Source organism: Glycine max, chromosome 14, assembly GCF_000004515.6.
Source record: "Glycine max cultivar Williams 82 chromosome 14, Glycine_max_v4.0, whole genome shotgun sequence".
Lineage (NCBI taxonomy): Eukaryota > Viridiplantae > Streptophyta > Magnoliopsida > Fabales > Fabaceae > Glycine > Glycine max.
Window position 1 is genome coordinate 3,264,608 of NC_038250.2, and position 17,942 is coordinate 3,282,549.

Sequence of the window (17,942 nt, forward strand, 5' to 3'; positions counted from 1 at the left end):
AATCAGTTAATAAATTAATATTAATATTTAAAAGTTTAGTGTATCTATTAAGATTTTTTTGTCACTATCTTAGTTCTCCAATGATTTTAAGATTAAATTAATATTTAAAAGTTTAGTGTATCATCCGTAAAAACAAATTAGTCTGTCACTGAGTTAATTCCTCAATTTTTTATGTAACTACTTTTCTCATTTATTTTTTTATTTCTCCAGTTCGTATTTGTTTAATGAAGAGCAACATGTTCAATAATTGTTTAATAGAAACTTATAAAGCGAATGACAAATAGTCAAATAGTGTGTAGTAGTGTAGTAGTAGTATGTATAGACCATAATTACAAGCCTGACCCCTCAAATAGTGTGTAGTGGTGCTCGCTTTCTTATTTCCATTTCTTGGGTCATGATCGAGAAACTTACTGATTGACCCCTTAAGGAGGTTGTCACTAAGATCAACCCGTAACAAGGAAGGCAAAGAATAACAAGCAACGTGTAAGACGTTATCAGACAAAAGTAGCGGCCACAATTTTGGTTGGAATGGGGCCAACTAATTTATCAAATGATAAATCTAAAAAGGAGAGCTGAGTGATGTAGTTTGTTTAAGAGACTTCAAATGGCCTATGGAATGGGGAATGTATCCTTTGCTCGCTTTCTTATTCTCCTTTCTTGAATCATTTTTACTTTATTGTGTGTTGCTTACTGCTTTTAAGAACACAATTATATTAAACGGACACCAGAAAAGAAATAGTAATCATTTTTTAATGTTTTATTTTACTAAACATAAAATTATCACTCATTATTTGTCTTTGTATTTCTTCTTGTTATATATATATTATCTCTGTCTTAAAAGAAGAAAAAGTCCATATGACGGCTGAAGTCAGGTGATGACAAATATTATTTTATTTTTTATTATTCATTTGAAAATTATAATGTTATGATATTATACTAGATTGTGGTATATTGTTAGTGTCATCTGTTTTTCTGTTTTATTTCTTCTTATTTTTCTTTCAAGAAATAATTTGTTAAGAGACACTGAAAAAAAAATTAAAAAAAATATAGATTTTTAGGGTCATACCTCCTTCGGCATGAAAATCTTGAGAAAATGTCTAATAATTAAATCTTAAAAGAATAGATGCTCATCTTAAAATTTCTATCCGTAATCATCTATCTACTGGATATCAACTTAAGTGACATCTAAGAGGGAGGGGAAATTTGTTTTCTTTTTGGCTCTTATTATCATTGTGATCGACTCTCAAAAGTGTTAGAAAAACCAAACATTTATCCTTTAATTCATGCCATTTTTAAGGGTATTCAAATCCAAATTAAACTGTTTATAAACAGTTAAACCAACACAAAAAATCTAAAACTGCTTAAAGCAAAAATTGCAACAACAAAAAATATAAAATATTACCAGAAGATAAATATAAGAATTCAAGGTTGGGTAAAATGTAGTCAGCGGTACTATCAAAGTTAATAGAGAGAAAATTATTGTGAGAAAAATCGAGTTAATTTAGATTTTTGAACTTTGAAAATTGATGAAGTCCAAATGTTCACTCAAGTCAGTTTTAACTTTCAAATTAATGAAAGCCTCCCAAAGGTGCCAGCTTTTAAAGCATTAGAAGGCTAAAGTTATGGTGACTTTGTTTTATTTATTTTCACTCAGGGAACCTCCCAAAGGGACACATTGGCCTGGGCGCATCTACGATTATCATGCAGTAAAAATTAATCAATAATTGGACTGAGTTGGTTACGGATAGTTGTTTGGAGAAAGTATGTAATAGGGGTAGGGGAAACCAATTTTTAAACTAAAAGTCCAGTTTTAATCTTAGCTCGTACTATGGCATGCTTGACATACAAGTGGTGGCTAATAAGTTTTTTGTCTTCGGAGATTAGAATCAAAGTCTTTGAGCCAATATCATCACATGGGATGACCACTCATTTTGATATCTACGATCATCACATTTTTTTCTTATTTGTAAACAACTTGAAATACATCACTTGAGTCAAGAGAGATAAGATTTGTTACACAAAGAACAGAAGTTACAGAAAACAACATGCAGACACTCACAAAAGAACGTACCACATTAAACTAAGAGTAAACTATTTCCTTTCCCTATAATTTGTCCTTTTCACTCTTCATTAATTAAGCACACCTTCAACAAGTCTCGCAAGCCATTGTGGTTTCCCAGTCATGAAAACATTATATCCCAAAAGCATTCCAAATACCAACCCACATGCATATCCCACTGCTACAGCTTTCCAGCCAAATCCTGATTCTTCATGCAGATATGTTGAATGTGGTGGCCAATCTTCATCCTTATTGCAGGATTTTGACAAAGGGAATCCACATAGCATTGGATTTCCACCATAGGAATCATTTCCAAATGTGTTAAACTGTCCACCTGTAGGTATGATACCCTCTAACCGGTTTTGTGAAAGGTTCAACACAGCCAGAAAATTCAAATTGATCAAAGCCACAGGAATCTCTCCTTTCAACCGGTTCCACGAGAGGTCCAACCATTCCAAATTTCTTAAATTACCAAAGGATCGTGGAATGGTACCAGTGATTGCATTGTGCGAAAGGTTAAGCCCTTTAAGAGAATGCAATTGTCCAATGACTTTCGGAAGTTCTCCTTCAAACATATTATTTGATAAATCAATGGTTGTGAAAATAGTTAATATCCTATCGAGCTTCATGTATGGACTTTTCATTACAACCACGACTGAATCATTATAGAAATCTTGGTTACCCATATATTTCAAACCAGTTTGGTTGTCATTCACACTCACCATTCCTCGGAAGTTCTTGATGTATGATGCTGGCAAGGGCCCACTAAAATTGTTATTTGAGACATCAAAAATTCTCAGCCTGGGAAATGGATGTTTGGCACCGAAACAAGTGATGACACCATGAAACTTATTTGATCGCAAACTGAGTACCTGTAACTCCTGGAGGCTTTCTAGCCAATGGGGAAATGTATCCTCTATGTTATTGTCTGCCAAGTCCAACACTTCCAGATTTGTGCAGTGGGCCAAAGACCGTGGTAATGGTCCATCCAATTGGTTGCTATTCAACTTTATAGTCTCCAATGCATTTCCCTTAGAAAAGTTCCAAAGTATGTTTCCATAAAGGTTGTTCATTTGCAAATCCAATGCCAAAAGAGAAGGAAATGTTGCCAGGCATTGCAGAATCTGGCCTGTCAAGTTGTTATGAGCCAAGTTGAGTATATTGAGGGAGCTTGCATTGCATATTGCTGAAGGAATGTTCCCGGTCAGCTCATTATTTGAGACTAAAAAGTATTGAATTCCATTGGGCGGAATTGGGAGATCTCCTTGCAACTTGTTGAAACTGAGGTTAATATAACTAATGTTATTCCAGGAGTGCAAGAGCTTCTCATGAAACCACTGGGGAATGCTTCCACAAATGCTGTTATGAGAAAGATCTAGTGCGACCAGATCTTCAAGTGGTGCTAAGAATTTAGGGAAACTATTAATATTACAGGAAGATAAATTTAAGTATTTAAGGTTGGGGGGTAAGAAATAGTCAGCGGTACTATCAAAGTTAATAGAGAGAAGACTATTCTGAGAAAGATCGAGGTACTTTAGATTTTTGAACTTTGCAAATTGATGAAAGTCCAGACGACCACTCAAGTCAGTTGATGACAACCTCAAAGAAGTAAGATTTTGGAGTTCAAATATTGAATTTGGAAAATTATCTTGCAGTTTGTTATTAGAGAGGGCCAAGTATTCCAAAGAATAAAATGAGAATTCACCAATTGAACCCGCGTAACAAGGAAGGCAAAGAATAACAACAATATGAAATGGGGCCAACTAATTTATTAAACGATAGATATATATGGGAGAGTTGAGTTAGATTAAACAATGATGAGGGAATCAGTCCATCAAAATTGCAACTCCACAAATATAGACTCTTAAGAGATTTCAAATGGCCAATGGAATCCGGAATGTTTCCCGAGAAAGCAGTACGATAGAGACCCAAGTGCCATAGTGGAGTACTCCAGTTGGACTTTGGAAGTTCACCTCTGATGTAGGGGGGTTTATTTAGATTTGTTATTTTTATTATTCTAGATTTAGATTTGTTATTTTTATTATTCTAGATTTGCTATTTTTATTATTCTAGATTTGTTATTTTTATTCTAGATTTAGATTTGTTATTTTTATTATTCTAGATTTGCTATTTTTATTATTCTAGATTTGTTATTTTTTTATTTCCCTTACTATTTAAACCAAATCATTGTAGCCTTTAGAGGCAGTTATTTTTCATCCAATAAAATATTCGAGTTATATCTCAATTTTCGGTGGACTCCGAAATCCTATTTTGACAAGTTCGTGCTTGCGACTCGTCTTTGTTAATCAGGTTTAGCGTTTGGCTAACCTAGCGCTTCCGTTCTGCGTCAGTTGGTATCAGAGCAGGTTTCCCCTGTTCTTTCGTGAAGTGATCAGATGGGAGATCAACCGGTGACGAAAACAGAGTTTGATGGTGCCATAGCGGCTTTAACCGCGGCCATCACCACTCTGACAACACAGGTAACAACGTTATCCAACAACAACAGAATCAATCTGAACAGGGGAGGAGGTCGTGGAAACAATCATACGATTGATGATTCGGATTCAGAAGAGGAGGAGGTCGTGACTGAAAAAAGAAACGATCGTGACAATCACCATGATTACCGCGTGAAAGCAGATATTCCATTGTTTTACGGAACGATGGGAGTAGAGGAATTTTTAGATTGGCAGATTGATGTTGACAGATTTTTCGACGTCATGGACGTCCCTGAGCACAAGCAGGTTAAGATGGTGGCAATCAGGCTGAAAAGTACCGCCGCTGTCTGGTGGGACAGACTCGTCGTTCAGAGGACGAGGCAGAGAAAGAATCCCATTCGAACTTGGCGGAAGATGAAACAATTGATGCTTGAGAGATTTTTACCTGAAGATTATGAACAAATTCTGTATAAAATGTATATTGAATGTGTTCAAGGCAAGCGATCAGTGACAGAGTATACCGCTGAATTTCTGCGTTTTTCTGAACGTAATGAATTGGGTGAATCAGAAAATCAGAAAGTGGCTCGTTATATCAGTGGATTGAAAGGATCCTTGCAGGAGAAGATGGGTTTGCAAACCGTTTGGACCGTTGCTGAAGCGTCCAACCTAGCTTTGAAGGCAGAATTGATGGAGAAATCGCCCAGAAATTTCTCCTCCTTCAGAAAGTCTTCTCCCCAGAATAATACTGAATCATCAGGTGACAAAGAGAAAAGTGCAGCAGCCAGGGATTCTACTCCTGGTAATAAGGCAACTGGTAGTTCTAGCAGTGCACCACAAGGCAAAGCCCCAGCCCAAAAACAAAACAATCCATATGTCAAACCCACTATGGATACTTGTTTTAGATGTAATGGGAAAGGTCATCGATCCATTGTTCATTATATTCGCTTTCAGTCCTTGGCTAAGCTAATTAGATCGATTTATTATATTAAACTTTGATCTCTTTTACTTGCTATGCAGAGGTAGAATTTGCTGAAGAAGAATCTGATGAAAGGGTGAATTTTGTGTTGCAGCGGATGTTACTAGCAACTAAAGAAGAAGGACAGCGCAAAAACTTATTCAAGACTCATTGTTCTGTCAAGAATAAAGTATGTGATCTCATAATAGATAATGGGAGCACAGAGAACTTAGTGTCACAAAAATTGGTGAATTATTTTAAGTTGCCCGCAGAGCCTCATGAGAAGCCATATGCCCTTGGCTGGGTCAGCAAGGGATCCCAGGTACGAGTGACGCTGTCCTGCAGAGTTCCCATCTCCATTGGTAAACACTATAAAGAAGAGGTATCTTGTGATGTTATTGATATGGATGTTTGTCATATTTTACTTGGTAGGCCTTGGCAGTTTGATAATGATATTACTTACCGGGGACGGGATAATGTGATGATGTTTACTTGGGGCACTCATAAAATTGCTATGGCTCCTATCCTACATTTTGATAAGAATCCGAAAGACAAGAAATCTAGTTTCCTAGTGATGACTCAGGATGAGAGGAAACTTGATAAGGCTGTCAGAGAAGCTAATTGTTTTTGTCCAGTTGTTTTCAAAGGGGTGATGAGCGCTGTGAAAGAAGAGGTCCCAATTCCAAGAGAAATCTTAGAAATTCTAAGGGATTTCAACGAGTTGATCGCAGATGAGCTGCCAAATGACTTACCGCCCATGAGGGATATTCAGCACCAGATTGATTTGATTCCAGGTTCAAGCCTACCAAACCTTCCTCATTATCGCATGAGTCCTAAGGAGAATGAGATTTTAAGGGAGCAAATTGAGGATTTACTAAGAAAGGGCTTTATCCGTGAAAGCATGAGTCCTTGTGCCGTTCCAGTCCTTTTGGTGCCTAAGAAAGGAAATCAGTGGAGGATGTGTGTTGATAGCAGAGCCATCAACAAGATCACTATCAAGTATCGTTTTCCAATTCCCCGTTTAGAAGACATGCTTGATGAATTGGCAGGATCCAAGGTGTTCTCAAAGATAGATCTGCGAAGTGGGTACCATCAGATAAGAATTAGACCTGGAGATGAATGGAAGACAGCTTTTAAGAGTAAGGATGGACTTTATGAGTGGTTGGTGATGCCTTTTGGGTTGTCTAACGCCCCTAGCACCTTCATGAGATTGATGAATCAGGTTCTGCGTCCTTTTATTGGTTCCTTTGTGGTGGTTTATTTTGATGATATTCTGATTTATAGCAAGATCAAGGAAGAACACCTGGAACATGTGAGGCTAGTTTTACAAGTGTTACAAGAGAATCAGCTGTACATTAACCTGAAAAAGTGCACGTTCAGTACCAACAAATTACTTTTCTTGGGGTTTGTAGTTGGTGAAGATGGAATTCAGGTGGATGAAGAGAAAGTGAGGGCTATCAGAGACTGGCCTGCACCTACATCAGTTACTAAAGTACGTAGTTTTCATGGGCTGGCTACTTTCTACAGAAGATTTATTAGAGATTTCAGCACTATCACTGCACCAATCACTGAATGTTTGAAGAAAGGAAAATACAATTGGGGTTTTGAGCAGGAGCAGAGTTTTGCCTTGATTAAAGAAAAGTTGTGTACCGCACCTGTCTTAGCTCTTCCTGATTTTGATAAAGTGTTCCAAGTTGAGTGCGATGCTAGCGGAATTGGAATAGGGGCTGTGTTGTCTCAGGAGAAGAAACCAATTGCTTTCTTTAGTGAAAAGTTGAGTGAAGCTCGTCGAAAATGGAGTACTTATGATCAAGAATTTTATGCTGTTTTTAGAGCTCTTCGCCAGTGGGAGCACTACTTGATTCATAGAGAATTCATTTTATTCACTGATCACCAGGCTCTGAAATTTCTCCATAGTCAGAAACTGATCAACAAGATGCATGCTCGGTGGGTTAGTTTTCTGCAAAAGTTCCCTTTTATCATTCAACATAAATCTGGAGCCCTTAACAAAGTAGCTGATGCTTTGAGTAGGAGGGATTCGTTGCTTGTCACTTTAGCACAGGAGGTAGTAGGTTTTGAATGTCTGAAGGAGTTGTATGAGAATGATGTTGAGTTCCAAGAATTATGGGCTAAATGTCGTGAGCATCCTTGTGACGATTTTCATGTTCGTGAAGGGTTTCTTTTTAAGGGGAACCGACTGTGCATTCCATGTTCGTCCTTGAGGGAGAAATTAATTAGGGATCTACATGGTGGTGGTCTGAGTGGGCATATGGGGAGGGATAAAACCATTGCTAGTCTGGAAGAAAGGTTTTATTGGCCACACCTGCGAAAAGATGCTGGAACCATAGTCAAGAAGTGCTATACTTGCCAAGTTTCTAAAGGCCAGTCACAAAATACTGGTCTTTACATGCCTCTACCCATTCCTGATGACATCTGGCAGGATTTAGCTATGGATTTTGTGTTGGGTCTACCTCGTACCCAGCGAGGCGTGGATTCCGTGTTTGTGGTTGTAGACCGATTCTCCAAGATGTCCCATTTTATTGCTTGTAAGAAGACAGCTGATGCATCCAACATAGCCAAACTGTTTTTCAGGGAGGTTGTGCGTCTTCACGGAGTTCCAAAATCCATTACTTCAGACAGGGACACCAAATTCCTCAGTCATTTCTGGATCACCTTATGGAAGTTATTTGATACATCACTGAAAAGGAGTTCTACAGCTCATCCCCAAACTGATGGACAAACTGAGGTCACAAACAGAACTCTGGGAAATATGATTCGATGTGTTTGTGGTGACAAACCGAAGCAGTGGGATTTGGCTTTGCCTCAAGTTGAGTTTGCTTATAACAGCACTATGCATTCTGCTACTGGAAAAACACCTTTCTCACTTGTTTACACCTCTGTTCCTAGGCACGTGGTTGATTTGATTAAGCTGCCTAAGGCTCCTGGATTTAGTGTGGCTGCTGAAAATATGGCTGAAGAGATTATAGCTGTGAAAGATTCTGTCAAGTCCAAATTGGAAGCTACTGGATTGAAAAACAAAATTGCGGCAGATAAATGCCGAAGAGTCAAAGTGTTCAATGTGGGAGATGAAGTGATGGTGTTTCTGCGAAAAGAAAGATTTCCAGTTGGTACCTACAGCAAGCTGCAGCCTCGCAAATATGGCCCGTTCCAAGTGACTCGCAAGATCAATGACAATGCTTATGTCGTGGCCCTTCCAGCATCAATGAACATTTCTAACACTTTCAATGTGGCAGATATATATGAGTACCATGCAGATGAAGTCCTTTATCGAGATGAGAACTCGGGGTCGAGTTCTTTTGAGGTGGAGGAGACTGATGTAGGGGGGTTTATTTAGATTTGTTATTTTTATTATTCTAGATTTAGATTTGTTATTTTTATTATTCTAGATTTGCTATTTTTATTATTCTAGATTTGTTATTTTTATTCTAGATTTAGATTTGTTATTTTTATTATTCTAGATTTGCTATTTTTATTATTCTAGATTTGTTATTTTTTTATTTCCCTTACTATTTAAACCAAATCATTGTAGCCTTTAGAGGCAGTTATTTTTCATCCAATAAAATATTCGAGTTATATCTCAATTTTCGGTGGACTCCGAAATCCTATTTTGACAAGTTCGTGCTTGCGACTCGTCTTTGTTAATCAGGTTTAGCGTTTGGCTAACCTAGCGCTTCCGTTCTGCGTCAACCTCCCAGGTCTTCATTACCACTCAAAGATAGTATTTGAAGATTGGGTAAAGAGAGGATGTCACTCGATAGATTCCCTTGCGATTTGGTGTCTCCAAGACTAAGAGAGATGAGAGAGGAAGACAGATTGGTTAGCAATGACAAAGAGCTTTCTCCGATAGAAGACATGTCCACGCCATCAAAAGAAAGCTCTCTTAAATTAGTTGCGTTTTGAATGAGTTTCTTCCATGTGTATGGATCAACTCTCATTCTCTGGTAGTTGTAGTCGTAGTTGAAACTGAGATCAAGGGACAGTAATTTGGACAAGTGAGAGATTGTGGAGGGAATGTCACCAATGAGTCCGGATAATGACAAATTAAGATGCATGAGATTGACGAGATCACCTATTGCAGAAGATAATGAAGAGCCTGAAAAATCATTAAAGGCTAGGTTGAGTTGTTGAAGGTGTCTTAGGCTGAAGATGGTGCTGTTGGGATGGAGTTGACCTTGAAGATTACTGCAGCTAAGATCAAGACCAATCACGTGGCCTGAGATGGTGTCGCACGTGACCCCCTCCCACTCACAACAATCTGTTCCGTTTTTCCATGATTCTGTCTTTGAAGAAAAACTGGAATCATCAAGCCACCAATAATGATATCGAAATGAATAATAAAGTGAAGTGTTGAGAGTAAAAGAGTTTTTGAAAAGTAGTAAGGCAGAGGTGTCATGGTGGTTGCAGAAAGAGGAAGAGGAAGAAGAAGCTAAGATGAAGTATGGGAGTAGAAGCCAGAAAAGAATGTAATTGATATTCATCCTTTAACAGAAGAACAAAACTAGAGAGGATTGCATATGGATACAAACAATTCTATTCACTAACTTCTATTTATAGCCTACGCTGCTTCTCGGGCTTTCATTTCGATTCAACTCTTTGCTAGCTTCTTCTTCCTTTATTTTTTCTCTTTTAGATATTAATATAATAATATATTTGTAAATCATTATCAAAATAATTTTCTGTTATTTGGATAATTTTTTATATTGCCAACAATTAAAAAGTCTAAATATTTATATGTTATCACACTACTTTTCTTTTTCAAAAAATCAGTTAAAAATTATCTCTTAAGATCTCATCGTCACCGCCTTAGTTCTTCAATGATTTTATGACTATATTAACATTTTGAAAGTTTAGTCTATCGTCTGTAAAAACAAAAGGTATAGCCTAGTATCAAGTTAATTTCTCAATATTTTATGTAATTACTTTTCTCATTTATTTTGTTATTTCTGTAGTTTGTATTTTTTAATGACAATTAATATGCTTGATAATTCTTTAATAATTATCAATTTTTACTTTTGTAAAATGATTAAATTTAATTTTTGTACTTTGGATCACAATTATATTGAAGGAGCACAAAAAATAACCATCATTTTTGTATATTTTATTTTTGCTAAACACAAAATTAATACTCATTACTCTTGTCTTTATTTTTCTTCCTATCACGTTATGTTACTTAATTATCATAATTACCAAGACCAAGACGCTATATATAATCATAAAGTAAACAGCGTTTTATGTAGGAGACGTCAAAATGCATTATTAGTTACTTGTGATTTTTCTTTCACATTCATAGAACTTGCATTGTAAAGTTACAAGAACATTAAATCATGAATTATTAGAACAATTGAAAGTCTAACCACGTAAATGTTTTCATTGCCAAAATGAAAACTATGGTTGAGACTTGAGAGATGATCACCGTTTGTATGGAAATGAAGCATTTCCACAATCTTTAAACGACCAAGTCCGCACTGTATAGTGTGTCCCGTTTTTTCTTGAAACGTTTCTTGCTTCGCGTATGCTCGGGGGTAATATATATAAATAAAAATAATAAATATTCTCATCATTAATTTTATTAAATAGATAAATAAATTACTTGAATAAAGACACGATATTTTAGTTAATATAACATGTCAAATTTCAAATTTTAATTGAGATGAAAAAATATTACAATAATTTTTAAATATAGTTTATAATTTTTTTTATCTTATATAGTTTATGCTTTAAAATTAAAATTTAAATCAAATTTTAATTTGAATTAAATTGATTTAAGTATTTGTATTGAAAAGAGATAAAATTATAAAAAGATTTTAAAAAAAGTTAGATACTAAATGCAAAAAAAGCTACGTAACTTAATGTTAAAGAGAATAATTCATAAAAATACTGTCATTTAATAGAAGAACTCGAATTATAATACAAAAACAGATTAATTGCACCAAGAGTTGTAAATTGATTATTAAACATAACTATAACAAATAATTAAAGGTTACTAAAATTGTCTTCTAGTTTTTTTTTACTTTACGAAGAGAAATATTTAAATTTATTTCTTCAAAATTGTATGATATAACTCTAATTTTCTTTTTCTTTTTCCAAAAATCAGTTAATAAATTATCTCTTAAGATTTTTTGGTCACTATCTTAGTTCTCCAATGATTTTATGATTAAATTAATATTTTTGGTCACTAAATTAATTCCTCAATTTTTTATTTAACTCCTTTTTCATTTATTTTTTTATTTGTCTAGTTCGTATTTTTTAACGACAAGTAACATGTTTAATAATTGTTTAATAGAAACGTGTAAAGCGAATGACAAATAGTGAAATAGTGTGTAGTAGTAGTAATTATAAGCGTGAGCAAGGGTTGCTCGGTTTCTTATTCCCATTGATTGGATCATGATTGACCCCGTGACAAACAAGGAAGGCAAAGAATAACACCAACGTGTAACATGTTATCGGCCAAAAGTAGCGCCCACAATTTTTGAAGTTTTTTTATTTTGGTTTAATTGATCAAATCATAAATCTAAAAAGGAAACTTGACTGATGTAGTTTGTTTAAGAGACTTCAAATGGCCTATGGAATGGGGGATGTATCGTCATAAAGCACTGAGAGAGACTCAAGTAGGCATGACAATGGGCGGAACGGAATCGGTATTATTTCTCCCATCTTTGACTTTGATTCTTTTTCAACATATACTCTTATTCGTTCTCATTGTTTAATAAGTTAAATTTTGTTCTCATTCTCGTATTCATTTGATATTGAGTATTCTGTCCTTATTTCTGTCCTGTTTTGTATTTTTTTTTAATATATTGAATATCTGATTTAAAAAAAAAATTGATTGTTACATATTTAACGTTAACTACTTATATGTGCAGCGCATCATCTATCTATATACAAACAAGGTCCTGGATGCTTACGTGTCAAGTTGTGATGCAATGTAATTCCCGCCTAAAAATATCAAATCTTGTTACAGTGCGTTTTCAGTCATTAATATATAATAAATAAAATAAATAATTATTATTTTTAAGTTTCCAATATGCCGAACAATTATCGATGCACTAATTTTGTTCCCAAGGCTTTTGTATTTTTCAACATTTTCATTTTGAATTTTGCTTTTGACCCCTCTCTCTTTCCCATTGCTTCTCAACTCTTTGTTTCCCATTTTCGTTCCTCTCCATTCTTCTGAATCTTCTGTTTCTCTCCATTCTTCTGGGTTCTTTTCTCTCCTATCCTGCTGCGTTTTCTTTTTTCATTTGGTTGGTTTGGCCAAAAAATCGAAAGTTTGTTGCTTCGTAAAGCCGTTGTTTTCTCTCCCGTGAGGAAAACCCAAAGGCTGAAGCTTTTTTGCTTGATTTGACAGTTCTTTGCTTGGTTTGGCCGAAAAATGATTTCTGGGTTCTTTTCTATCTTATCCTTCTACGTGATGTAATTGATTTCTCCTTTGATCTGTGGTTCTGACGGTTCAAAAATTTGTATTTTTTTGTGTTCCTCAGGCTTATTTGACTGGCTGGCTATTGTTCTTCCTTTGCAACACAAAAGCTTCAATTTTTTTGCGTCTTCTGCCTTTGTTTTGTATTATGACTTTTCGCAGGACAAAAGCTAAAATTTTTTTTGGGTGTTCTGCCTTTATTTTGTTTTCTGACTTCTCCCTATACAAAAGTTTAAATTTTTTTGTGATCCTGAGCCTTCTCCAACGTGCTTATTATTTCCTATACCAAAAGCTTAAATTTTTTTGGATGTTCTGCCTTTATGTTGTTTTTTGACTTCTCGCAATACAAAATTTTAAACTTTTTTGTGTTCCTGAGCCTTCTCCAACGTGCTTATTATTTCCTATACCCATGTTTTTGTGTTTTTGTCCTTTTTTGGTGGTCTAATGGTTCAATATATTTTTTGGTATGTTGATTTTTTTATGAATGCAGAGAAGGTGGAACAACACACTAAAGTTGGGATTTTTATCTCAAAAACTCCATGAGTACAGGTTCGTAAACACAAAAGCTTAATTTTTTTTGGGTGTTCTGCCTTTATTTTATTTTTTAACTTCTCGCAATACAAAAGTTTAAACTTTTTTGTGTTCCTGAGCCTTCTCCAACGTGCTCATTGTTTTCTATACCCAGCTTTTTGTGTTTTCCTCCTTTTTTTGGTGGTCTAATGATTCAATATATTTTTTGGCATGTTGATTTTTTTTATGAATGCAGAGAAGGTGGAAATAGACACTAAAGCTGTGATTTTTATCTCAAAAACTCGTGAATACATGTTTGTTTTCTTGCTTTGTCTATCAAAGCTTAAATTTTTGTGTTCTTGGGCCTTCTCTGACGTGCTTCCCTCGCCATTTTTGATTTTTATCTCCAAACTCCATGAATACAGGTTCGTTTTCTTACTTCGTTTTTCCTTTCCGTCTTCTTCTATGTTTTCTTTTTTTACCTCTATTTGCATTTGTATGCGTTTTTTATTTTTTCACTGCATGTTCATTGTTTCTTCTAAAGCTACGATTTTTATCTCAGAAAGCTTCGATTTTTATCTCAAAACTCCATGTACACAAGTTCGTTTTTCTTGCTTTCTCTATCAAAGCTTAAATTTTTTTGTGTTCCTGAGCCTTCTCTGTCATGGTTCCCTCGCCATTTTCGTTTTTTATCTAAAAAAGCTTCGATTTTTGCCTAGATTTATTATATTATACTTCAATTGTTATTATTAATTTATTCATCATCTTTAACTTTTCTATATACTGACAGTACTTTTGCTATTTTATTTTTCTTTGTGTTGGATTGCAGTTGAATTTCTCGGAAACGGACCCCATTCATAAGTATCAAATGAACATAGTTGGATTGTTGTTGTTCTGCCTTAATGGAACAATATGGAAAAATATGGATCTTTGTGTTGCATTCGCTACCTATTTTTATCTTTTTTGTGTTCCATGTTTGAGTTCCTTTCTTTACGTGTTCATCTATGTATTACTTGCAAAAAATAATGTTTATTACTATGATTAACTTTGAGGTTCACGAGCTATCTTGAATCTTCTCCAATTCTTTTCTTATCATGGTAACGTATCAACGTGTACAATTTTGCACTATTTTATGTCTTCTACGTTTTTGCTGCTTTAATGTCAATCAACATTTATTATTTTCGTCAATGTCAATCAACATTTATTATTTCCAATGAATTAATATTTCCAAAAAAAATATAAATATACCGCTGCAGTTACGTTTGAAAATCCAATCCCATTTTGAATTCAGATGTATGACTGTTAGAGTGAAAGCCTTACATCTAATAACAATAATAAAATAAAAATAATAAAAACAAAAATATTTTTTTGTAATTAATAATAATAATATATTATTATAATAATAAAAATGATTAGACTAATTTATAAAAATGATTAACATTTCAATAACATATGACATCATCAAAATATTTAATAGAAAAATTACATGTAATTTCTTTTATAAGTTATAATATTAATAATAAATAATAAAAGTCTAGCATGGGAAGTGAAAAAAATTATCATTGTGATACAGTAATTAATAATAATAATTTATAATAATATATTATTATTATAATAAAAATGATTAGACTAATATTGTCAATTCATGATTGGAGACAAAAACAAAGCTTTCTAGGATGTGATTCAACATTTATAATTAATGAAATTAATTTATAATAGCAATCATATATAATAATTTATTATTATAATAATAAAAATGGGTTATATTATTTTATAATCATTCGATATTAATACGGTTATATTATCTCACTTACGAGTACTTGATATGTTTCCAGATTTGTTGAAATTAATTTGAATGAAAAATTATACTAAAATAAAGTTAATTTAAATACGTGTTTGTTGTACATAGATTTTAGTGGGTATGAACAAATCTATTTGAGTTAGTTAATTTAAATAAGTTTATAGTATTTACAGTAAGCAAATTTTAATAATTATAAAAATACAGATAAATTTCCATGTAAAGATGAAGTGTAATCATATATCCAACAAATTCTATTTTTTTCCTTTCTAAATTATATGTATCTTTTATAGAACAGAAAACTTTCCTTTTAAATATTAAACGTTACATATTTTATTGACGTTTAATTAATAAGCATATTTTATTTGTATTTTTGTTCATTTTCATTTCAAATTAATAGGTACTTAACAATTAATTTTAAATATTTCCGTATCAATTTTAATATATAATTAAAACAGCTTCAATTTTGTAGCCACGGTTCAACACTACTAATATCTTATTGTCTTGTGCATCCCAGAGGTTCTTTCATGCGCCTTCTTCTCACATTTTTATTAATGTTGTAAGATTTCGGTTACCATTTGTAATGTTCTATGAATTCTAATTGTAGATTAAACGTGAACGAAAGGTTTATGCTCAGTAATTTTTGTGTGTATTGCTTTCTTTAATTTATGATGGAGGGGATTCGATCAAAAAAAGAGAAAAAAAATGCAGTTAACAATTTGAAGACACGGTCCAACACTACTAATATCTGATTGTAGTCATGTGCATCCTAGATTATCTTTCATGTACCTTCTTCTCATATTTTTGTTAATGTTGTAAGTTCAATACCTTTGGATATCAAACAAATTTTCAATTTCTTTTTATTTTTGACTAAAGAGTTTATGATTTGCTTTGATTAATTATAAACTTATTTCGTTGACTTATATTTTTTTCTCAAATCTTTTTTCTGCCTCTTGATGTTTCATGACTTAGTAAGATACATATTATCCAATTATGTAATCGTTTGATTCACATCTTTTTATTGTGTATCCTTTCTTTTATTCTAAACAATATCAAACAATATATAATATTAACATGTTACCTTAAAATCATACTTTATTACCTACATGAAACTCAATATCAATTATTCCAACTTTTCAATACTCAAATAGGAGTATGAGCCCGGGCCGTCGACACGAGCAAAAGCTAGTTTGTATGTAAAAATTATCTAAGTAAAAAATCTTAAATTATATAAAAATTATAAAAAATTAACAAGTAATTAATAAAATTGTAATTATTTTATCGTCGGAACTGTGCAGAAACAAGTATGAGATTTATCTCTTACTTCAATATTAAAAAAGTTGAATAATTCTTAAATTCGTATTCTCGTCAAAATTAAAAAGTTTAAACAAATACCCCGCGAGAAAGGATTTCATTTCCGGACTCAAGTACTTACGTACTTAATGAGGGTTGCACGCTTTCTTATTCCCATTTCTTGAGTCATTTTATTTTATTGTGTGTTGCTTAGTGGTTTTTAGAACACAATTATATTGAACGGACACCAAAAAAGAAAGAATAATCATTTTTGAATATTTTATTTTACTAAACATAAAATTAATACTCATTATTTCACTTTATTTTTCTTCCTATTATATTATGCCATCTATCATAATTTTTGAATACTCATTATTATACTGTTGGGGTGGGACTCAACTTGCATCCCAATCTGCTTGCTTAAATTTGCTTGGTGTGAAGGGTGCAAGCAAGGAGTCAGCAGGATCAAACTCAAGACTCTTGGGCACCATTGTTGCTGGATGTCTCCGATGTCTGCCATTGCAGCAGGGCAGCTAATGAACAGCCACATGAAATACAACAGATCAAGCAAAGATGTAACCAAAATATCATCATCTTGAGGTCAGGGACGTGGTTGCAGTCATTAGGGAAGGAAAATGGAGAAACATTAGATTAGAGATTAGATTGTTGGCATCCACGTTTGGCTCTGCATTGCTGTCTGTTTAGATCTTTTATTATTTGGAGAGAGCAAAGTTGACTTATACTCTACATCTTCCCTGTCCCCTTCTGGATCATTTCTTCTTTTCATTGCTTCTTCTGCCGAGCCATTCAGTGGGTGTTAACACTTTTTATCTCCTCAACCAAGACATTTGACGTGTTATATTCTAATTCTTTTTCCCCTATATAATATGCTTAGCATATCTATCATTGTAGCCGAATGGGTTGATGAATATTCTCTTCTTGTCCGCTAGTGCCCATCAATTAAGCTTGAGATCCCATTGTCTTAAGTCTTTATCTAATTAGTGAATGTATTTCTGTTTAAGGGTAATTTTTGGTCATGTTTTTCGGTTCCTAATTTTGTATATGAAAAAGAGTTTTGTTCCATGTGTAGAATTTATTTCAATGATTTTTACACTTTAAATGATTGTATATTTTTCCAATTCATTTAAATAGGATACTGTTTACTTTTAGTCACTTGAAATTAAATTAACTTATTTTGATCTCTCGTTTATAAAAATATACGATAGTAATCTTAATTTTCATAAATTAAGGAGAAAAAATAACATGATGATAACATTGACTTCACGCAACACTTAACATATTGGATTGACTCATTGCTTTTAGGGGCATTCTGACAATGTTCCTAAAAGATCATATGCTGTCAACCAGGTTTGTAACTTTGCCTGCAAGAGCAACGTTTATTAAGTACATTTTGCTCTTTTTAATTGTTTTGTGGTTGCAGGCTATTATGGTAA

General features: G+C 33.6%; 1 protein-coding gene across 1 annotated transcript; it reads right to left on the reverse strand.

The window, feature by feature from the left end:
* Positions 1-2,130: 2,130 nt before the first annotated feature.
* Positions 2,131-3,132, reverse strand: LOC100305359 (PK-LRR-TM resistance protein). The gene has a single exon (NM_001251047.1). It carries the CDS (start codon positions 3,130-3,132, stop codon positions 2,131-2,133), a length of 1,002 nt encoding a protein of 333 aa, NP_001237976.1.
* Positions 3,133-17,942: the final 14,810 nt, after the last annotated feature.